This window comes from Hemicordylus capensis, chromosome 2, assembly GCF_027244095.1.
Source record: "Hemicordylus capensis ecotype Gifberg chromosome 2, rHemCap1.1.pri, whole genome shotgun sequence".
Classification (NCBI taxonomy): Eukaryota; Metazoa; Chordata; class Lepidosauria; order Squamata; family Cordylidae; genus Hemicordylus; species Hemicordylus capensis.
Window position 1 is genome coordinate 377,181,490 of NC_069658.1, and position 24,526 is coordinate 377,206,015.

The following is a 24,526-nucleotide window of genomic DNA, read 5'->3' on the forward strand; positions in this document are numbered from 1 at the left end:
TGGTGGTTGGAGGCATTTTTTGAGAAGTCTCTGGCAAATAGCATTACACTTGTTTAGTGGAGTGCTCAAAGCAATCCTTGTCTGTCCATAGTAAATGGGATCACTAAAATCTCTCAGTTCTGATCCCAGAAATTGTGATGACCAGTGAAAACACAAGACATTCGAATCCTGAAGTGACATGTTGAGTGGTTTTTTTACGTTCTGAAGGTTTCTGAGCTGAGTCTGTGCCACTGGCAGTGATGACTAGAAGAAGGGCTGAAATATAGTTGTAATCAATCTTCTTTACCCCAGGAGTACATCCAAAAATTGATGCCTCCACTGATCCAGAAGTGGAATGAACTGAAGGATGAGGACAAGGATCTTTTTCCTCTCCTAGAAGTGAGTGATGAATCATTATTGACATGAATAGGCTTTAACTGTTTAGTTGAAGATGCTGAACTTGTACAGTGCATAGAGACCATACTTGTCTGACTCTAAAGCAGTAGTTATCAGTTTTCTAAGAATAGACTAAATTTGTACAGTAAGAATGAGCAAAAACATCACTAATGCATATTGGGAGGGAGTGGTGGTGGTGGGAGAGCTTGTCCTCAGCTGTGTCCTGTTCACTGGCAAGCTACAGGTGAAACTCGAAAAATTAGATTATCGTGCAAAAGTTCATTAATTTCAGTAATGCAAATTAAAAGGTGAAACTGATATATGAGATAGACGCATTACATGCAAAGCGAGATAAGTCAAGCCTTAATTTGTTATAATTGTGATGATCATGGCGTACAGCTCATGAGAACCCCAAATCCACAATCCCAGAAAATTAGAATATTGTGAAAAGGTTCAACAGTCTAGGCTCCAGGTGTCCCACTCCAATCAGCTAATCAATCCATAACACCTGCAAAGGGTTCCTGAGCCTTTAAATGGTATCTCAGTCTGGTTCATTAGGAATCACAATCATGGGAAAGACTGCTGACTTGACAGTTGTGCAAAAAACCATCATTGACACCCTCCATAAGGAGGGAAAGCCTCAAAAGGTAATTGCAAAAGAAGTTGGATGTTCCCAAAGTGCTGTATCAAAGCACATTAATAGAAAGTTATGTGGAAGGGAAAAGTGTGGAAGAAAAAGGTGCACAAGCAGCAAGGATGACCGCAGCCTGGAGAGGATTGTCAGGAAAAGGCCATTCAAAAGTGTTGGGGACTTTCACAAGGAGTGGACTGAGGCTGGAGTTAGTGCATCAAGAGCCACCACACACAGACGGATCCTGGACATGGGCTTCAAATGTCGTATTCCTCTTGTCAAGCCGCTCCTGAACAACAAACAACGTCAGAAGTGTCTTACCTGGACTCAAGAAAAAAAGAACTGGTCTGTTGCTCAGTGGTCCAAAGTCCTCTTTTCTGATGAGAGCAACTTTTGCATCTCATTTGGAAACCAAGGACCCGGAGTCTGGAGGAAGAATGGAGAGGCACACAATGCAAGATGCTTGAAGTCCAGTGTGAAGTTTCCACAGTCTCTGTTGATTTGGGGAGCCATGTCATCTGCTGGTGTTGGTCCACTGTGCTTCATTAAGTCCAGGGTCAACGCAGCCGTCTATCAGGAGATTTTGGAGCACTTCATGCTTCCTTCCCCAGACGAGCTGTATGGGGATGCTGACTTCATTTTCCAGCAGGACTTGGCACCTGCCCACACTGCCAAAAGTACCAAAACCTGGTTCCATGACCATGGGATTACTGTGCTTGATTGGCCAGCAAACTCACCTGACCTGAACCCCATAGAGAATCTATGGGGCATTGCCAAGAGAAGGATGAGAGACATGAGACCAAACAATGCAGAAGAGCTGAAGGCCACTATTGAAGCATCCTGGTCTTCCATAACACCTCAGCAGTGCCACAGGCTGATAGCATCCATGCCACGCCGCATTGAGGCAGTAATTGCTGCAAAAGGGGCCCAGACCAAGTACTGAATACATATGCATGCTTATACTTTTCAGAGGTCCGATATTGTTCTATTTACAATCCTTGTTTTATTGGTTTCATGTAATATTCTAATTTTCTGGGATTGTGGATTTGGGGTTCTAATGAGCTGTACGCCATGATCATCACAATTATAACAAATTAAGGCTTGACTTATCTCGCTTTGCATGTAATGCATCTGTCTCATATATCAGTTTCACCTTTTACTGAAATTAATGAACTTTTGCACAATATTCTAATTTTTCGAGTTTCACCTGTATAGTCTGCTATGTGCCACTCTAGCTACTTGAAAGAAGGAAAAAAAGCTGTGTAATATATTTTTATGAGTGAACTCAATGTTTCTGTGTTGAATGGCTTTACTAATTAAGGACAATGCAATGCATAGAAGACCTTTTCTGAATCATTGTGTCTGTCTTTCTACAGTGTTTGTCATCTGTAGCAACAGCTCTCCAAAGTGGGTTCCTCCCATACTGTGAACCTGTCTACCAGCGTTGTGTGACACTGGTGCAGAAGACCCTTGCCCAAGCCATGGTATGATTGACTGGTGTCTATGGGAAATGAGCTGTATACAGCACTAAAAATACCAGGAAACCCGGGTTGCTGTTCTACTACTGGGAATTAGATGAGAGCAATCTCACAACTGTGAATAACTGTGGTCAGCCCTAACTTTTACGAATCCTTGGTCATCTAGTCCACTGCTGTAATGGCACAATGTTGCTCAGTTGTGTTTGATGTAATTTTGTTGCAGGCTGCATATCTTCTTTGAAAGTAAATGACTTTCCATTATCCAATGTTACAGATGTACAGTCAGCACCCAGACCAATATGAGGCGCCTGATAAAGACTTTATGATCGTTGCTCTTGACCTGCTGAGTGGCTTGGCTGAAGGTCTGGGCTGTCATGTGGAGCAGCTTGTGGCCCGGAGCAATATCATGACTCTGCTATTCCAATGCATGCAGGTAGGTGACCCATTTTCAATACTGAGTGAGCAATTGCTTTTGGCTAGATCACAGCTTCTGAGACCCTGTGTTGTCTTAGTCCAGATTACGTTTTGATCTAAGGCCTAGGTAAATCTCGTACAGCAGATTTGTGAGCCCCTGATTATGGTGGTTTACGATGCTGTTGGTAAAGCTTTTAATGAATTAGAAGTAAGAAAAGTGAAGGCTCTGCAATAACATCTGCATTAAACAGTTGGCTGACAAAAGTACTGTATCAGCATATCCATGCAAGTGGAAAGAAAACGTCATTATTTTTTTTTTATTTATTACTTAAGTTGAAGGTGTTTTGAGGTTGGGGTGAGAGTGTCCTACTCCTATTGCCTCTTGTAGTTAAGAACTTGCATGTAGAACAGGTTTGCTCAACTTCAGCCCTTGAGCTGTTTTTGGACTACAACTCCCATAATATCCCATCTCATACTGTGCGGGAGATGACAATGGTAAACTCCTCCTGTATTCTCCCCCCAAAAATCACAGGGTTCTGTAGTCGCCAGGAGTCGACACCAACTCAACAGCACAACTTTACCTTTAACTGGACAAAGAGGCACGTTTTACAAGTGGTGATTCTCTTTGTTGAGCAGGGGGAAAGCAACTGGCCCTATCCACCCCCAGCACAGCATCCCTCCAGTGACTGTTTCTGGTGTCTATCTTCTGTTTCTTTTTTTAGATTGTGAACCCTTTGGGGACAGGGAGCCATTTTATTTACTTTATTTCTATGTAAACTGCTTTGGGAAACTTTAGTTGAAAAGTGGTATATAAATATTTGTCGTATTCATATAAATCCAAACCACAGCAAATAGACGGGAATTATGGGAATTGTAGGCCAACATCTGCAGAAGGGCCAAAGTTGAGCAGCCCTGATGCAGAAGCAGGAAGCAACTCATGAAAATTACAAATGACAGATTGCAAGTACTTTGGAAGGTTTAGATTCAAAGTTTTCCTGATGAGCCACTGATTGTTGATATCTGAATCGGATATGGGGATGGACAGATTGTGAGAACATAAGTGTAAGAAATGGATTTTGGAATATTTGTAGTATAAGAGAAACCAAAAGGTTAGAGGGAGAAATGGGACCAATTAGCAGGGTCCACAGAACCATGGCTTTGGAAATGGTGTCTGATTTTGGAGATTCCTTCCAGATTCAGTTAAATGTTTAATATGCACAGTATATTCTCATCAAAATTAGGTTTCCCATCAAATGCTATTAATGCACTAGAGGCCACAAGAAGGGGTTGGAGTGAAGAAAGTACAGCAGTTGTATGGTTTTCTAGTTAGGAGTGTCCTGTTTTCCTGGGAGCATGGCTAGAACAAAGCCAACAGTAGCAGGCTCTATTTCCAGTGTTGGGAGACAGTCTTCTTTATTTTAATAGTGAGATCCACAGCATTTGAGCAAGTTCTTTAATAATGTTAGCAGAAAAAGGTGGCTCCTCCTATCGCTAGTCAAAGCAATAGCCTATTGGGAAGCCTTTAGATTGCAGATGCTGAGGAAGAATTGGATATTGGATAAATGCACATGCATGACTTAGTCCAAAATGTTGGATCTTGCATATGTACATTTTTCTCCTTCTCTTGATTGAACTGGGATATTTACTGGAGTACCAGTTTTTATGAACCCACTGCAATTAAGAGAAGCACATAGCACTGTTCCCTCTGACCTTTCTTGTTCTTCTTGTAGGATACTATGCCAGAGGTTCGACAGAGCTCCTTTGCACTCCTAGGAGACCTCACCAAAGCCTGTTTCATGCATGTCAAGCCATGCATTGGTAGGTACCTGTTGAGTTCTTACCTGGAACCCTTCTGTTTTTGAACATGAGATTACTACCACTACTACTGTTTAGTAGTAGTTATTTAGGGTCTCACTATTTAATATCTAGGTATTGGTGGTCTCTCTGTTCATATGGTGTTTAGCTACCAACACTGTCAACAGTTTTCAGGTGTAATTTTAGGGAGAGATTTGCCTTGACTTCCTTTTTGAAGAGTGGAATGATGCTGTGCTGCCTTTCTGACCTTGTGTAGTTAACCATGGCCAGAAACATGAGAACTCTACCCACCCACAGGAAAGAAGAGGAGGGAAATATCAAAAGTGCTACTGAAATGTGGTTTTGTTATAGAAAAGGCATGAAGCAGTTCAAGCTTTATAACTGTTCTTTCAATGATATTTTTTTTGTCATGCTTTCTTGAGAGAACAGGTTCTCTTCATTCCCCTTTTTTTGCTACAGCTATTGAGACATGCTGACACTAACATGCAACACCACTGTCTGGGACATTCCCATCTTTGTAAAATGTGTCTGTGTTAGCCCTGGACAGAAAGTGACTGTGACTCACAAGGTCACTCAGCCAAAAGGGTAATATGTAGTTGGATGTGTGTGAAGTGCCACCTGGCTGATGCATCTGGGCGAGTTCATTGAATTGGGAGCTTGGTATAGCCGCATGATAGTGTTTAGAATTTATGGATCAGATTCCAAATACTGTGAATTTATTGCCTTTTTCAGTCTGATTTTGAATATTGCTTTGATGCAAGACTTGGCATTCTCTTACAACTAAAGGTTGTGGGCCCCTTTAAAGTAAGAGCTGAAGCTTGTATTTTCCCAGGTGCCTCTGTGTGAAAACTTATTCACTCCTATTGAACATCTGTCTTTTACCGTACCAGTTCCAAGAGCTATAGTTGTTGTACTAACTCAAGATTAAACTGAGGTTTAATCTTTTTAGTTTATTATGGTTGGTGGGGTTACTTCTGTTTTTGTCTCTATAGAACACTGTTGTACAGGCCCTTGATCCTTTGGAAACTGACTTCATAATAAAGGTTTGAAGTTTGACTGAATGCCTTTTCCCTTTTCAGCTGAATTCATGCCCATCCTGGGGACCAACTTGAATCCAGAATTCATTTCTGTGTGCAATAATGCCACCTGGGCTATTGGAGAAATATGCATGCAGATGGGTAAGTGTACCAGAAGCCCACAGTAGCACAAGTGGCTAGGCTTGTGCCACTTCCGGCCAAAGCCAGGTTATGACCCTTTGTGTTTAGAATTTTAGCAGGACTTTGACTGTTTGGGTGATTCATCTTTACGTGATCACTGACAAGTCCATTGAAAGATGCACTTTCTAAAACAAGCATATGCCTTTGCATACATATAGGTAATGTGGTACTGATGAAGTTTAGATATTGAGTTGCTGCCATCCTTGCCCAGAACTCCAATATGGCCACAAATTCCAGTATGGCTGCCATACAATTATCATTCTGTTTTTTACCATCTACAGCAAAGAGATGTTGGTTGAGCTCTTCAAATATGGTTTTGAAATGAAATTGCCTTTCAAAGAAGTCCCACAACATCAATATACGTTTGTCTGTTCTGAAGCTATGGTTCCCTGAACCTAGAGCTCTGTTTGCACAGCATACATTTTAAATTATGTGTCCTTTCACATTTCAGATGTGCCATTCTGCCCTCTTAAAAGAGTTTAGTATGAGCAATGTTCACTGTTCAGAGACCATGTGTGCTTTTCCTTTGGACTCTGCTCACTGATCAGTGCTCACACTAAATAAGTGACTTAAATAAGGGTACCTAAGTGAACTCCTCCTTTGTCGTGAACCCAGTTGCCTGTTAAGATCATCTGTAGAGGTCCAGTTACAGTTGCCGCTGGCTCATTTGGTGGTGACTCAAGACCTAGCTTTCTCTGTGGCTGCCCGGGGCTATAGAATATGCTCTCTGTTGAAATAAGAGCATCTCCTTCTCTGCTTGCTTTTAGGAAGACCCTCCAGACATACCTGTTTTCTCAGGCTTTAAACTGAAAATTTAAAACTAATGTGTTTTTATCTTGAGAGGTTGTTTTTATTTGTTTTGTGAATTTTAACTGTTTTTACATTTGTGTGTTCTGACTTTGTACATCACCTAGGGATGCATATATCAGGTGGTATAGAAATATGACAAATAAATAAGTGTGCTGAATGTCACATCTGTTGTGCAATAGCCTGTACAAGAGAACATCATACTCCAAGAAAAGTTGAGGTTAATTAACAACATCTTAATGCTATAATGCTCTCAGCTGAATGCAGTGGGGGTAAAACCGAGCATTCAAAAAATGATATATATGTTATACAGGATTGCTGCTAGGTGCATTACATACAGTGCACTGATTCGTGGTAGCCCCAGGATAGTAATATTGGCAAAACATCCAGGTACAGAACATTTCACTACTTATTGCGGTAAGTTGTATAATTTGTAGTAATTTTTTCAGTAGTGGGGAACTTTGGCCACCCTTCTTACATTTGCAAGAAATTAATTTACAAACAGTATGAGACGGTTCTGGAGGAGCCAACCACTTTGGCACACATGATTCTCCAGTAGAAGATCATCCGTGTATTTCCTAAGGTGCATATTCAGTGTGAGGTAAAGTAGCTTGTCCCCAAATATGGCCACTTTGATAACATGCTCTTTCTTAGCACATGCTGCTCAGATGCAGCTGCAGCTGGTGGGATCCTTGACATTCACCTTTTCTGCAACCAGAAAAGAAAGAAGTTGTTATCACATCTAGGTGAAGTGTGGTATCATCTGAGAGCTACTGATCTCTTTTCACTAAATGTCATAGCAATTACACAGATTGGTATAATTCTGAAGTGCTTTTTGGAACTGACATGAATTCAAATGGACTGTAGACCTTTCCTTCTCAGTTGCTAGGGTCAAGGACATCTCAGTGGGCTATCCCCCTCAAGTGCTCCTAGACAGGACTATGTAACTAGTTTAAAGAAACAGAAGCCTCTCAAGCCTGAGAGGGATCACTCTAACCCCAGTTCTTTCAGTCCTGCATAGCTCCAGGTAGACTCTCCACAACTTTCTCTGATTATTCTCCTACTCTTTATTCCAGTTATCTTAAACTTCCTTTCTAGTCCTGTCAATACCTTTACCTTCAAAATTCACTTTTAAAGCCTTCGTTTGTTTTCCTCAGTGTTTTTCCTCCGTCTCTGTCTCTCCTTGTCTCCCTTCCCCTGTCATGGAGCGTGCAGGGAATGAGAGGAGCATTTGTGTGCTGAGGGGGAAAGGGCAAAGCGGCTTTCCAAAAGCCATGAGAGCACCTGGATCCCCCCCCCCCGCCCAAATGCACTGAAGCTGGTGCTTTTAAGCTGGCCGGTAAAACGCTCCACAAAGCCACAGTGACTCCCCTGCCTCTGGACTATGAGACTCATAGTAGCATGGCCAGGAACCCCCAGGGAGAGCACGAAGGTGGTGTAGAGGCTTCCGTTCTGTCTTCTCACCGTCAGGCTGCAACGGGCGGCAGTAGTCCCCCTGATGAAGCCACCATCCGTGGGGGCACAGTTGAGGGCTTGGGAGGCGGATTAAGCCCTTCTCTGGCAACATGGTTTTCAAAGCACCAAAATGGCGGCTGCGCTCAAAATGGCGTGAAAATACCCAGCTCTTCAGGAGGAACACAGAGGATCTCTTCAGACAGCACCAAGGACCAGGGACAGTCAGGATTGCCTGTGAGACTGCTCCTCACTGAGAGTAGCCCCCACGCGGGTCCCTCAAAGCCAGTCCCTAGCTTCCCCAAGGCAGTTCCCCTAGAGTGGTAGGCTTGGTTCAAGAATGCTATCATTGATACCGTTCAACAGCTTAAGCCTCATGTTAAGACTAAAAAAAATCCAAAAAAGAAGTTTCCTTTTCATCTGAGGAATCTACATCGAGGTCATCTAGCTCATCCCCCTAAAAAAAGCTAAAATGAAGAGAGAGCCCACAACACATTTGAAAGGGGCCAGGAATTTAAAACGTAAATCCAGAGAGCAACACTCCTCAGTTCAGTCAGGTCCAGACTCAGGAGATCCTAATCCAATGAACCCCAGGCCTATTCGCCCTGATTAGCTCAAAGTACTAGTTACCACATTAATTGACTTGGAAGCTGACCCCGAGGGGGAACCAGATGGGGGAGATGGGAGAAATCAGGACCATGACATGGTACCTGACAAGGAAGAAGATGACTGGTCAGTGGGGGAAGACCCAGACTCAATGCTTCTCAATGTCTGCTCGTATCTGAGGATTGTAGACTATTGGTCTACTCTAAGGTAGCACCAGAGTCTACCCAGACAGCAAAGGGGGACCTGGTATTTCCCAAAGCAAAGCATAGGGATATGTTACTGCCAATGCCAGAATGTTTTACTGAATGAAAGAATAGAGGTTACATGGACCAGAGAACAAAACATATACTGGGTAGTATATATACCGTGTATAAGAGTCTATTTCACACAAACAACTTCATGAAACACGGATAAATTAAACATATATAATGAAACACACAATTACTAAAGAAATTGTCTGTGTTCTAGACCCCCAAAAGTATGGCTGAAGGTCAATTATGCCCATAGTCCTTATACATGTAGATATATAGTCCTTCCAGATCTTTTTTCTTACTGGTTCTTGTTCAAGTTGTTGCTCCAAATGTTACTCAAAATTCTTCCAGATCTTTTTCCTTGCAAGTTCTTATTCTAATGGTAGCTCCTTATACAAATGTTGCTCCTTCTGGTTGTTGTTCCTTGTCCAAATAATACCCAACAGATATCCTAGGTAATTTTTACCTGTTTCCTCCTGCTTGAGCAGGACTTCATCAGGAGAAGTGAGCTAAATACACAATAACACATGTATCATTTTAACAAAAACGTACTTTCAACAAATTATGTTAACTCAAAGGGTTAGAAATTTTTAGTTATTACTCACATTTATTTCTTCCGAAGTGACACTGCACCTACCAGTGGTTTCTAAATTAGAAATCCTACTGGATACCAAGTTGTACTGGCTTCAGATGGTACAGATAATGCTTAATGTATCCTACAGTGTCTGCCAGATGTTTCCACTCCCCTTTGATCAAAAGGGATGTGCTTTATTATCCAATCTCATGTCTAAATGACCAATTATATTTATGTGTGCGTGTGAAGAAACAGCAACGCTAAACTTCCAAAGAAGTCGGTTTTGATTTTGGTTTTGATTTTACTGAGGCAGTAAAACCAAAATGGCTCCTACCAGCAACAAATAGGAAGCCGATGACTGTGGCGAATCATTATTTTCTCGGTTGCTGACTGACAGGGACATCTCGTGGGTTATCCCCCTCCACTAGATCCAAGGCAGGACAGATCTGATAGGATAAAACTTAAAGATACGCCCCCCCCCCCCCGAGCTGACAGGGATAACTCCACTCCAGTTCTTTTTGTCCTCACCAACTCCAGGCAGCAAAACTTGTCTCTCTCTCTCAGTTTCTTGTTTACTTCAGTATTCTGGTTACCCTAGTTTCTTGTCCACCTTAATCTTCTTGTCCTCGTCTCTCTCTGTACCAACCCCCCCTTCTGTCATTAAGCTCTTTTTGCTCCCCCTCTCCTCCCTCCCCCGCTTTCCTCCCTTGTTGTATGGAGTTTGGGGTGCGGTACAGGCTTATCCTGCTGCCGCACGGAGTCCACCAGAAGTCATTCGGTCTGGGCAATTCTCAGGGGTTTGGAGACCCTTCCTTAGCGGATCTGCCACTCTTGGCAGATTCTGCTGTAGCTCAAGCGCCCCCCAGAGTTTCGGCAGTTGTCACGGCTGCTTTCCAGCTGCCCGTGCCTCTAACTGCCATAGTGTTGGCGACGGCTGCCTCAGAGCCGCCCGCGCTGATCGTTCCCAGGTCTGCCGCGTGTCTCCTGCGTTCGGGCTGCGAGACGCGCTCCTCGGCAGCCTGGCGTGCCCAACAGGACTCCTTTGCTCTCCCTTCAGAGCAAAAGACCCAGCAGAAGCGTCTTGTTCTCTCTTCAGACTGGCAAGTAAAGTTTTCACAGGTCCCTTTTGGCTAATCCTCCCCCTTCTTTGGAGGAGATCAGGGCGATAGTTTTTACTCTGGAGGGAGGTGCTCACAAAATGGCGGCCTCTCAGCAAGTGGCATGTACCTCAGAAACAGCCGCCATTTTGCCTCAAGGGCAAAAGGATGAGCAGCAGCTAGCTGGAACTTCCAGGTCAGGGGAAGTAGCGGCAGGCCTACAGGGGGAGGAAAATGCAAAAGGGGAACAGAGTCCAGGTGTTCAAACCACTAATCTTTCCCTTCCAAGAGCAGTGCCGCCAGAGTGGCAAGCCTGGTTCCGCAATGCAATTGTGAACACAATTCATCAGATTAGACCGATAAAAAGAGGTCCAAAAGGAGAATCACTTCATCAGAGTCTTCATCGGGTGACTCTAATAGTCCCGCCCCGCCCCCTGAAGGTGAAGGCCAAGCAGAAGCATCTGCAAATGCAAAAGTCTCAAAAGAGGAAAAAGAATACATTGCCTCACTCTTCCGACATAACAGATTATGAATCAGGAGATCCTAAGAAATGCGCTGCCACTGTCCAGTCGCATGCTGATCCGGACTCTTGAGTTCAAGGAGAGTCCTACGGGCACTGTCTCCATGGATCAGGAACAGGATCCCATTGCTGATAAGGAGGAAGGAGAGTGTTCGGGGGCGGGGAGGAACCTGATAGCTCTAATGTCTCCCAATGTTTGTTTGTAGCAGAAGATTTTAACCCCCTCATGTCCAGGCTTGTTAAGACTATAGGTCTTCAGACAAAAGTCCTTGCTGAACCTGGACCATCTGAAAAAGGGGATCTAGTCTTCTTTCTAAGGTCAAAACCAAAAGACATGCTTCTGCCTCTACCAGATTTATTTGCGGAGGTAGTCAAACAGGAGTGGTTACTACCGGCCACAAACAGAAAACCTATGAGTGTTGCTAACCGTTTTTATTCTTTTGAGCAGGACGCTTCTGATTTGCTACGAACACCTAACACGGACGCTCCGATCGCTGAATTGGTGTCAGGGTCACTGGTCCCTAGGAATGGAGAAGTGGCCCTTAAGGACCAGGCAGATAAAAGGACAGAGCTATCCTTCAAGCGAGTTCACAATAACTCCTCCTTTGTCACTCGATCAGTGGTGGCGGCATCAATGGTCACATGAGCCTCGCTGTTATGGCTAGATGATCTTATATGAGATCAAGGGTCTGATCCTGTCAAGCTACGCCAACAATTGCTTAAACTACAGAAAGCTCAAGCTTTCATCACAGATGCCACATTGGATACGATCAGGTTTTCCTCCCGCATTTTAGCATCATCAGTGATTGGCAGAAGACACTTGTGGCTCAAAAACTGGCAAGTGGACAACACTTCCAAGAGTAATCTCACGGCGGTTCCCTACTATTCAACTAAACTTTTCGACGAAGCGGCCTTGAAAGACATCCTCGTAGAATCGAAGGACAAAAGAAAGACAATGCCTTCAAATAATCGTAAGCCTGAGTGCCCCTTCTTGAAAAGAGGTTTCCAGCAGTTTCAGCCCTTTCGGGGCTCCCACCCCTTCAGGGACCGGGATAGATTCACCAGAGGTCAGAGAGGTTCCTGGGGAAGACAGCATTTCACATACAGAGGTTTCGGCAACTCTGGGCAACAGACCATGCATACCAAGCAGCAAAAGCCACAGCAATGACTTGTCTGCCAGCAGGCTAGGAGGCCGTCTATCAGAATTCATACACACCTGGGAATCCTCTACTACAGACAATTGGGTACTCAAAATAATACAGCGCGGCTACAAGATAGAGCTGGATGCCCCTTCTCCTTGCAGGTTCCTTCCAACTCCCAGATCCCGCTCAATTACAAAACATGCAGGAATGCTGCACGCAATTAGTCATCTGCTAGAAATAAGAGCGGTGGAACCTATACCACATCTAAAGGAGGGAGGGTCGTCTACTCTATCTTGTTCACCATCCCAAAAAAGGATGGCTCCAGAAGAATAGTCTTAGACCTCAAATAACTGAACAAGTTTGTCAAACGCGAGCGTTTTCGCATGGAGACCCTAAGATCAGTGGCGAAGGCCCTTCACCACTGGGATGTATTAACACCCATAGACCTGAAGAAGGCCTACCTTCACGTGCCCATAAGTCAAAAGTTCTTATCAGTACGCTGCCCTCCCTTTTGGCCTTTCCTCTGCACCACAGGTCTTCATGAAGGTGAAGGTGTTGGCACCCTTAGTGGCATCCCTAAGGTTCAGAGCCGTCTGCATATTTGCACGACTTGCTCATCCAATTGTTGTCAATTCAGGAGGCGAAAAAGGATCTGGAAACCACCTTATCCACACTTCAAGCACACGGATTCCTGATAAATCAGGAAAAGAGCCAGCTAATACCGACCAACTGGCTTCACCATTTGGGAGTGGTCATAGATACGGTGATAAATTGTCTTTGCCTTCCTCAGGACCGTTTCATGACTGTCACAACAGAAGTGAGACAGGCACTGTTGTCTCCAAGAGTACTTCTCATGTCCCTGGCACGGTTATTGGGGCTTATGGTGGCAACACTCAAAGTGATCCCGTGGGGTCGCCTGCACCTGTGACCACTCCAGTGGTTCCTACTGCCTCACCAAGCGGACATTGCATGGAAAAGGAAAATCCTATCGATCTTACTGACACAGCTTCGCAACTCCCTGCGTTGGTGGCTGTCTCTGGACAACCTACTCCAAGGGAAAGAATTCCTAGAGCCACAACGCATCATAGTCACGACAGATGCGAGCGACAGAGGCTGGGGGGCCCATTGTCTCCACTTAGCAGCACAGGGACATGGGGCTTTCAGGAAAGACGGCACAGCAATCAACTGGAGGGAACTGCACGCGATCCGGCTGGCTCTGGAGGCGTTTCAGGAAACTGTATACGGAAGAAACGTTCTTGTCTGGACCGACAACATCACGGCCAAAGCTCACGTGAATCAGCAGGGGGGAACCTGTTCTGTATCTCTACACCAAGAGGCAGTGCAGCTGCTGACTTGGGCAGAAACACACATCGCCTCACTAACAGCTCAGGGAGCTCAACCTTGTTGTGGACTTGTTGAGCAGGGAGGACTTGCTTCCGGGAGAATGGTCCCTAAACCTGTTGGTGTTTGTACAAGTCACTCATAGGATGGGAAACCCCATCATGGACCTTTTTGTAACCCCAGCCAATGCGAAGGTCCACAGCTTCATCTCCAGGTTCCCCTGCAAGGAGGCGGATGCAGTGGATGCTCTCTCCAGTATGTGGCCCTGAGGGCTACTTTATGCCTAACCTCCAACACCATTGCTAGCCATGTTCCTGAGAAGGGTCCATCTACTGCAAGCAAACATGATTCTTATAGCACCAAACTGGCCCAGAAGGCCTTGGTTCACCAAACTCATACACCTGTCAAACGAGCCACCATGGCAGTTTCCGGTCTGTCAAGATCTTCTGTCTAAGGGCCCGATTCTACATCCCAATCTGGGCTGGTTACAGCTTGCCACATGGAGACTGAGCGGCGAGTCTTGAGCAGGTACAATTACTTGGAGGAGATTCTACATACCATGTTAGCGTCCCGCAAGCTGCCCACGAACTGTTTTTATCAATGCACTTGGAGGGCCTTTTAACAGCAGTTCTTCCGTCACTCAATGCCCAGAAGTACAGCCAACATCGGTCATCTCCTACAATTCCTCCAAGGGGGCTTGGAGAAAGGTCTCAAGCCTAATACGCTGCAACACCAAGCGGTGTCTCTAATAGCTCTTATCTCCGGATCTTCCAAGCGTAAGTAGCAAGAATATCCCCACCTAAAGAAGTATCTCTACTGTGCCACTCAGGCTGCTGTCATTCAAATTGGCGTTTCTAGTAGCTATAATGTCAGCCAGGCGGGTTTCGGAGCTAAAGGCCCTATCTGTAAATAAGTCATTTTGTGTTTTCCAGAAGGATGCGGTACGGTTAATACCAGATCCGTTCATCCGCCCAAAAGTCACGTCTATATTCCATCAATCACAGGACGTTTTTCTGCCTTCCTTCTATGGCACAAGCTAGATGTGGGGAGATGCCTGAAAAAGTATATAGAGCGGACAGCCTATTTTAGGGCTACCGACTCGATGTTTGTGTCCTTTCACCCGTGGTCTATGGGTTCGGCGGTCACGTTGCGTACAATTGCAAAGTGGATCTGGGTTTGCATACTCATCACCTACAAGTCGCGGCGTTTGAAACCACCTTCTCAAGTCACTGCGCATTCAACAAGGGCTGCAGCTACAACGGCAGCATTCTCCACTAACGCACCCGTGCAGGATATATGTAGGGCAGCAACATGGTCTGTACCCTTGACCTTCACCAAACACTCTAAGATGGATTCGCACTCTTCGATCCAAGCTTCTTTTGGCAGAAGGGTGTTACAAAGGTACTTCCTCCCGATTAGGCAAGAGTGCTCCCACCCTGGTTGGCCAAGCTGTGGTATGTCCCACAAGATATTCCTGTCAGTCAGCAACCAATACAGATGCACCAGTGGCACAATTAATGTTGGGATCATTGCTCTCCAGGGATGAGGAGGCAACTTTAAAGGATTCCTCTGATTAAAAAAGCAGAAATATTTAGAAGAGTACATGATAACATGCACCTTTGGCAACATGCTCCTCTGCGGCAGCGTCAATGATAGCTAGGGGATCCTTGCTGTGGGTTGATGACATGCTCAGTGACTGTCCCTCAGGTCCAATTAGAGCACCTGCGGCATCAGTGATGGGCAGGAGACACTTCTGGCTAAAAAGCTGGCAGGTAGACTCAAATTCCAAGATGAACTTTACTGCTGTACCCGACGACAGCACGAAGCTGTTTGGTGAGAAGGCACTGAAGACCGTGCTTTTATAATCCAAGGAAAGAAAGACCATGCTATCAGCACCGCAAAAATCGGACAAGCCAATGTCTAAACTAAATTTTCAGCCCTTTCAGAATTACCAGCCCTCTCTTAGGGACTGGGATAGGGATTTCAGATCTCAGCGTGGAAACTGGAACCATCAACGTTTCCAGAACAGAAGCTTTGGAAGCAACAGACAAACCTTTAACCACCATAATACAAAATGGCTACAAAATAGTTTGATGCCCCTCCCTCCCACAGATTCCTGCCAACCTCACTCTCCTGCTCTATTTTCAAGCACTCAGAATTGCAAAAATAAATCATGTATTGAGGAAATAGGTGCCGTGGAACCCATACTGCTCAACCAGGAGGGAAGGGGGATCTATTCCATATTGTTCACTGTCCTCAAAAAGGATGGTTCCAGAAGAGCCGCAGTGGATTTAAAGTACTTGAACAGGTGAGTCAAGCACAAAAAATTCCGGACAGAATCTCAGTAGCAGAGGCGCTCCACCACCTAGACTTTCTCTCTTCCATAGACCTGAAGGAGGCGTAACTCCATATCCCAATACCACCCCATCAGCCAACGCTTCCTCAGGTTCAAGTATGCAGGAAGACACTACCAATATACAGCACTTCCGTTCAGCCTCTCATCGGCCTCCCGGATCTTCATGAAAGTGTTGGCACCTCACCTCTGCCTCCAGGGGGTTTAGATCTTTGCATTCTTGGACTATCTTTTGATCCAGTCACTGTCCAAGGGAGTAGCAGAGACTGATCTACATGTGACACTACAAACGTTGTGGGAACATGGGTTCTTGGTGAAAAGCCGGCTGATTCCATCACACATGCTACAGCACCTGGGTGTGGTGATAGACACAGTCCAGGACTGTCTGTTCTTGCCACAGGTCAGGTATACAATGATCATCACGGAGGTCAGGGAGGTGTTTGCTACTCCTACAGTACCACTACTCTCATTAGCAAGACTCCTGCAATTGATGTTGGCAATGTTGGAAGCAGTTCCATGGGCAAGATTCCACCTCAAGAGAATGCCATTGGTTTCTCCTTCCCCTTCAAAAGGCCATAGCCAACAAGAGGATTGTGCTACTGACACTGTCATCACAAGTGCATCACTCCCTTCAGTGGTGGATATCACCACAAAATCTGTTGAGAGGAAAACAATTTCTGGACCCTCCAAAAATTATAGTAACAATGGACACCAGCAACAGGGACTGGGGAGCACACTGTCTTGAACACTCGGCACAAGGGAAGTGGACAGTAAACCAGCAACAGCACAGTATGGAGTTGGAGTTCAGGGCTATCTGCTTCGCTCTAAGCACATTTCATCAGAAACTTCTGTACTGATCAGGACAGACAATACGTAAACAGGCAGGGAGGCACACTCTCAAAAGCCCTGCATGCGGAAATGGTCCTGTTAATGTCCTGGGCGGAATGACATCTTGAGTCCTGTTGGCACATCATGTGAAAGGGGACCAGAATCAATTAGCCAGCTGGCTCAGCCAAGAGGGCCTCATAACGGGAGAATGGGCCTTGAACTGGAGAGTATTCCATCAAGTAGCTCGATGATAGGAGAGGCCAGTGTTGGACCTATTTGCTTAACTATGAAATGCCAACTCCCAAGGTTCATATCCAGGTTTCCATGAGAACAAGGATAGGACACAGATGCTTTGTCAGCAGATTGGCCAGAGGGAGTGCTATATGGATTTCCACCAACTCCACTGTTGGCAAGGGTGCTGAGGCGTATCATAATGTTACAGGTGCAGCTGATGCTGGTGGCTCTGTTCTGGCCGAGGAGAGCATGGTTCGCAGAGCTTCTAAACCTGGCCATAGCAGACCCATGGTTTCTTCCAGTCACACCGGATCTACTTCTACAAGGGCCAGTTCAAAACCCAAACCTGAGTTGGTTATGGCTTACCACTTGGGAGACTGAGTGGAGATTGTTAAAACACCACGGATACTCAAACAGGGTGTCTGAGACCATCCTGGCATCCCGAAAGCGTTCCACAAACCGTGTGTATCAGTGTACATGGGGAGCCTTTTAAAGGTGGTCAGCACATCAGTGCCCTGAGGGGAGGCCTCTATTCAACATCTACTACAATTCTTGATTCTCATAAAAGAACTGGTCGAGGTTTAATTCTCTGGTTACACAAATTATGAAGAAATGAGAGAACAATTCCATATCAGATTTGAGATATTTTGTTAGAATTGATGTTTGTGGCTCTCTTAGAACATGCTAATAATTAAATTTTGTTTTTGGGGATATGGGAATGAAAAGTGTTTACTGTTGGTGCTGTTAGAAACAAATAATTCATACTACTCAATACCAGTTTTGTCAGTGCTCACATTCTTCCAACATTGCAATGTTGTGTTCCAGAGAAAACATGTTACTTCCAGTTTCACAGAATGGGTTTCCTAAATCCTCCATTGTCTCCTTTAAAGGTGCCTAATTTCTTCATGAACCTTGTTTGAAAGGGTGTACTTTGCTCATGATGTGTACATCTGATCCTTGTTTAGCTTGCTTGAAAGAACAATGAAACTCGGGACAGCTTAATTCTGGTACAACCATCATCCATCTGGTCAGTGCCACAGAGCTTTGAAATAGCCCAGTAACACCACTGTTGCCTTTTAACCTTGTGTGCTTGGTCAGTTCCTATTGCAGAAAAGGCTTGCTTGATTTAGCCATCAAAATGTGGATGTTGTGTGACTCCTTTGAAAGGAAATGTCATTACAAAACCATATTTGAAGACTTGACCAACATATCTTTACTGCAGATGGCTATATGGCTGAGAAATACCCAAAATGGTAGTTGTATAGGCAGCCATATTGGAATTGGTGGCCATTTTGGATTTCTGGAAAGTATGGCAGTGCCTCAGTATCTAAACTTCATTAGTACCTACCACATTACCGATGTTTATGCAAAGGACCTGCTTGTTTCAGAAAGTGCATCTTTCAGCCCTGTTTTATAGAAGTTGCCGTTCAGCTAATATCATTAGTGATGTTCTCAAGCTTCAGCAAGGTGCTGCTAAATTTTCTGCTGCTGCTCTCATAAGGTTCTCACTCTTTTATATTTCGGGATTAATTCTCAGGAAGATTCTCTAGTCATGGCCACTAAATAGTTTTGCAAAAAGGCCCATCTGTGATTTACCTAGAAGAGGAAGGCTGTCGCATGCGTGAGAGTGTGTGTGTGTGAGTGATATGCTATCTTGTACTTTATTCTCAAAGCTGACACAGATTTTCCCCCTCTTGATTTTCATGACATTTTAAGGCAACATGTCAAGGCTCAGTTGTGTCTCTCTTTTGGGTGATGATATATGGAATAGAGCAAAGTTGGTTTTTTTTAAAAAAAATACTTTTAATTCAGTTTTTCACAACATAAGATACATACACGCACACACAAAAAGAAAAGAAAGAAAGGAAAAAACACAACCTTAACAAACAAAAAAAACCCCATGAGGACTTCCATCTCATCATTAGCACAAGTATCAGTTACAATACCCAAGTCTTGCCTGTAATTTAATCGTTCTCCCCCCCGATAAATCGTACGAAAATCAGTTCTAGGGCATTTTAAAAACATTTTTGTTACCACTCAAAAGCCTGATAGAAATCCGTTTTATAATAAGAAGAGGGTTCCACTCCCTTTTAAACACTTCAAATTTATTGCTTAATAGTGCTGTTAGCTTTGCCAGTTCTGCCAACTCTAGCACTTCCAGAGCAAAGTTTTCATGGGTAGACATTTAGGGAAAGGGACCCAGACTCTTGGAGCTATGCATGATCACCTAACTAATTCTTTCTTATCAGGAGCTGAAATGCAACCGTATGTCCAGATGGTCCTGAATAATCTTGTTGAGATCATCAACCGGCCAAATACCCCCAAAACACTTCTGGAGAACACAGGTGAGGTGGAATCCTATCTTAATTTCATCCCTTTATGTATCTTCTTGCTTACCATAATGACCAATCTGCAGATAAAGTGTTTGTGTGTACCCTCATATGAATCTGCTTTAGAAATGAGGTTTCTGGAATACATGACACATCAACAGAGGAAGCTACCCAAGATCACTAGTGCATCTAACTCAGTTTGCTGGCAGCAGCTCTTCAGAGTTTTAGACAGGGGTCTTTTACAGCACTACCTGGAGATGTCAGGAATTGAACCTGTTACCTCCTGCATGTAAAATATGTGTTCTAAAACTGAGCTGTGGCCCTCCTCTGCAAACCATGCAGGCATTCATTTAAATTTCAGTGTTCTGGGGCTTGTGTCTCCACTAACACTGCAATGACTATTTATAAGCAAGTTCTGGAAGCCTGTCATAGGAAGCTGCCATATACCGAGTTAGACCATTGGTCTATCTAGCTCAGTATTGTCAACATAGACTGGCATTGGCTTCTCCAAGGTTGCAGGCAGGAATCTCTCTCAGCCCCATCATGGAGAAGCCAGGGAGGGAACTTGGAACCTTCTGCTCTTCCCAGAGTGGCTCCATCCCCCAAGGGGAATATCTTACAGTGTTCACACTTCTAGCCTCCCATTCATATGCCACCAGGGCGGACCCTGCTTAGCTAAGGGGACAAGTCATGCTTGCTACTACAAGACCAGCTCTCCTGTTCATCTTGCCATTGCTCTGCTGAGATTTCTGAGATGTTGCTGGATCAATGAGTGAATTTGCTTCCTGGAAGCCTCTTCTGGTCTCTTCTGCACACAGCAGTTATTGTACTGGGTGGTGTTCTGGTCCTTTTTACAACCAAACTGCATTTGGTGTGATGCAGTCTAAGTGCCGTGGTGCCATATGTCCTTATCCAGCCATCTTTCTACCAATCTCTTGATCCTACAGAACTGACAAGGCTGCTGCTTTGTGCAGTTGTGACTAGCTTGTTTCTCTCCCTTTTCTAGCCATCACGATTGGACGTTTGGGTTACGTCTGCCCTCAGGAGGTGGCACCGATGCTGCAGCAGTTTATCAGACCCTGGTTAGTGTTGCACTGACAGGTGGCACGACTCACTTTTTGTGGTGGATGGCACACTGGGGCCGTCCTTTCAGCCTGTCTGGCATTGGACTTCCTTCTAGATCCAGTGGGTGTGCATCTTGAGACACTTTGGCTCGTTCAGTTTGCCCAGTAGATGCATGTTTGTCTTCATATAGCATCCTTCAAGGGTGTGCTTCTGTTGGAGGATTATCACATGTTCTGAGCAGTCTATAATATTTTGTATCTCAAAGAATACAGTATGGATATTGCATCCATTGCTGTTTGCTGTGTTAAAATATGGTTCCTCAAGAATCATCGGCAATTCCTTGTGATGTTCACTAAGAAAAAGTAAAAAAATTCCCCACACATCTTGCTCTTCTCTATCCCATTTCCATAACGGGCAGTTTTTGGGTCGCGTGCTGTACAACCAAAGCATGGAGTGCTCATATTATAGTATGTTAAAGAAACAAGTGGATAAAATGCTCTGAAGCACACTTATTATGCAGGAAAGCCCTGAAATGTATATGGATTGCATTTTATTTTGTTGTTCTCTCTGCCATTCACGTGTTGGTTCTTCAGTTTTTGAAAGTGGAGGGGATGATCTGAACTTAAAACTAGTCCAAAATGATACAGACAGAGGAATGCTGTAAGTGAATGCTGGCATGTAAATGCTTGGTCAGTAGAATAGCACCCACTGGGCAGAGGTGGTGGGAGAAATAATACTTAGCTCTCTTCAGGATTGTTCATCCTCGCCATGATCATGTTCATGTTTGTCCTGTTTCTTATACAAACTAAGCTAGTTCTTGTGTTCTGCTTTATTTCTGCAATGTCATGTTTTTATCTGCTCTGGCTCACAGGTGTACATCCTTGAGGAACATACGTGATAATGAAGAGAAGGACTCTGCTTTCCGTGGCATCTGTATGATGATTGGGGTAAACCCTGGTGGGGTTGTTCAGGTAATTGTACTGTGAGAGAGCAAACCAGCTGGGGGAGGCTAGTGGTCCAGTTTGGGCCCAGCTTCTCCCAGCAGGAATACTGTGTTGTAGAATAGGAAACATAGGAACATAGGAAACTGCCATATACTGAGTCAGACCATTGGTCTATCTAGCTCAGTATTGTCTTCACAGACTGGCAGCGGCTTCTCCAAGGTTGCAGGCAGGAATCTCTCTCAGCCCCATCTTGGAGAAGCCAGGGAGGGAACTTGGAACCTTTTGCTCTTCCCAGAGCGGCTTCATCCCCTGAGGGGGATATCTTACAGTGCTTACACTTCTAGTCTCCCATTCACATGCAACCAGGGCAGACCCTGCTTAGCTATGGGGACAAGTCATGCTTGCTACCACAAGACCAGCCCGCCTCTCCTAAGGTTGGTTCTGTCAGGTGAGAGGACATGGGCGGGGAGGAGGAGTGGCTGTGGTACATAAGACTAATATCTCCCTTTCAAGGGTTCCTGTCAGGAAATTGGCCTATATTGAATGTGTGCACCTACGTCTGGAGAACAAGGACAGACTGGGACTTCTGTTGGTGTACCATTTGCCCTGCTGCCCATCAGAGTCCCTAACTGACCTGGCTAATTTAGTTGCAGATCTGATGTTGGAGTCTCCCAGACTGGTAGTTCTGGGGGACTTTAATGTTCACTTTGTGACCAGTTTGTCAGGATCATCTCAAGAGTTCATAGTGGCCATGACAACTATGTGCCTATCCCAGGTGGCCTTGGGACCAACACACATTGCTGGTCATACTTTCAATTTGTTTTTTTGATCTGATCAGGAAGGTGTTCTGTGGGTGGGGACTCTTATGATTTACCCATTGTCACGGATGAATCACCATCTAGTTAAGGTTGGATTCACAACCTCAACCCTCCTCCTCAGGGGTGAAGAACCTATTACGATGATCTGCCCAAAAAGGCTATTGGATCCTATAGGATTCCAAGAAGCCTTCAAAGGCTTTACGGTTGGTTCTGTCTGTGATTCTATTGATGCCCTGGTTCAGACTTGGAATAAGGACTCACTAGGGCGATAGACATGATTGCTCCTAGCACCCTCTCCAACCTGCTTCTAAATTAGCCCCTTGTTATATGGAAGAACTGTGGGGGCTGAAGCAGCAAGGTAGAAGGCTCGAGCACAAGTGGAGAAAGACTCATCTTAAATCCGACAAATTACAGCAGATCTATGCTCTGGCAATGCGTGAAGCGAGGAAACAGTTCTTTTCTGCCCACATTGCTTCTGCAAGCTCATGTCCAGCGGAGTTGTGAGAGGGCTAGTACATGCCCCTCCTCCCCTGAATGTGTATTTGGTTCCATCAGTTATCCATTGTGACATTTTTAATGTGTTTTTTGGAGATAAAATCTCTTGTATTTGAGCTGAACTAGACTCTACAGTTACTGCAGACTCTATTATGGAGGTGTCCAGCAGCTCCTCTTGTGTGATTAAATGGGATCAATTTCAGTTTGTGACTCCCAAGTATGTGGACAAGATACTTGGAACACTCCGCCTCACCATCTATTCTCTTGATCCTTGCCCAACATGGCTTATATGATCTAGCAGAGAGGTTATTGGAGAGGGCCTTGTTAAGATCATTAATGCTTCTCTGAGAGAGGGCAGGATGCCTCCTTGCTCAAGGAGGCAATTATTTAGACTACTCTTAGAGGCCTGCATTGGATCCCTCAGAATTGGGCAATTATAGGCCTGTCACTGGTAAGTTTCCCAGACTATGAGAAACATCTATATTGGGCAGCAGTGATATAGGAGGATGCTGAGAGGCATCATCTCATACTGTGCGGGAGATGGCAATGGTAAATCCCTCCTGTATTCTACCAAAGACAACCACAGGGCTCTGTGGTCTCCAGGAGTCGACACCAACTTGATGGCAAACTTTACCTTTTACCTTCAACCTCCCATGGTTGAACAAGGTCATTGAGAGGGTGGTGGCATCTCAGCTCCAGGCTTCATTGGAGGAAGCAGATTATCTGGACCCATTTCAAACTGGCTTTTAGGCAGGCTGTGTGGTTGAGATAGCCTTGGTTGGCCTGTTGGAGGATCTCCAATTAGGAATTGATGGGGGGAGTGTGACTCTGTCGATCCTTTTGGATCTCTCGGTGGCTTTTGATAACATCAACCATGGTATCTTTCTGGGGCACCTGAAGGGGTTGGGAGTAGGAGGCAAGGCTTTGCAATGGTTCCGCTACTACCTCTCCAGTAGTTTCCAGATGGTGTCGCTTGGAGACTGTTGCTCTTCAGAACAAGAGCAAGTGTGGAGTCCCGCAAGGCTCCATACTGTCTCTGGTGCTTTTTAACATCCACATGAAACTGCTGGGAGAGATCATCAGGGGATTTGGTGCAGGGTGTTATCAGTATGCTGATGACACCCAAATCTATTTCTCCATGTCAGCTTCATCAGGAAGTGGCCTAACTTCCCTAAATGCCTGCCTGGAAGTGGTAATGGGCTGGATGAGGGAGAACAAACGGAGGCTGAATCCAAGCAAGACGGAAGTACTCATTGTGGGAGGCTGAGACTTGGGAAGTGGTTTAGATCTGCCTGTTCTGGACATGGTTGCACTCCCCTGGAAAGAGTAGGTACATAGTCTGGGAGTACTTCTGGACCCAAACTTAACCCTGATTTCTCAGGTTGAGGCAGTGGCCAGGAGTGCTTTCTATCAGCTTTGGCTGATTCACTAGCTACGTCAATTTCTGGAGATAAATGAAGAGATCATATTACACCCATTTTGAAAGAACTACATTGGCTGCCAATAGGTTTCTGGGCAAAATACAAAGTGCTGGTCATTACCTATAAAGCCCTAAATGGCTTGGGTCCAAGGTATTTAAGAGCACACTTTCATCATCATCAACCCCACCGCCTATTAAGATCACCTGGGGAGGTCCGGTTGCAGTTGCCACTTGATGGCGACTTGAAACCGAGCCTTTTCTAGAGTTGCCCTGGGACTCTGGAACACACTTCCTAATGAAATTAAAGTTTCCCTTTCTC

At 44.9% G+C, this 24,526-nt stretch overlaps 1 protein-coding gene across 3 annotated transcripts in view; it reads left to right on the forward strand.

Moving 5' to 3' along the window:
* Nucleotides 1-24,526, forward strand: part of TNPO2 (transportin 2) — a 53,523-nt gene that overhangs the window by 23,226 nt on the left and 5,771 nt on the right. For all 3 annotated transcript variants that reach the window (XM_053297584.1, XM_053297586.1, XM_053297585.1), the window contains exons 15-22: nt 292-378; nt 2,383-2,490; nt 2,759-2,917; nt 4,629-4,716; nt 5,793-5,891; nt 19,385-19,480; nt 20,472-20,547; nt 21,402-21,501. In XM_053297584.1, the coding sequence (XP_053153559.1) occupies nt 292-378; nt 2,383-2,490; nt 2,759-2,917; nt 4,629-4,716; nt 5,793-5,891; nt 19,385-19,480; nt 20,472-20,547; nt 21,402-21,501 (813 nt within the window). The remainder of the gene's footprint in view (nt 1-291; nt 379-2,382; nt 2,491-2,758; nt 2,918-4,628; nt 4,717-5,792; nt 5,892-19,384; nt 19,481-20,471; nt 20,548-21,401; nt 21,502-24,526) is intronic.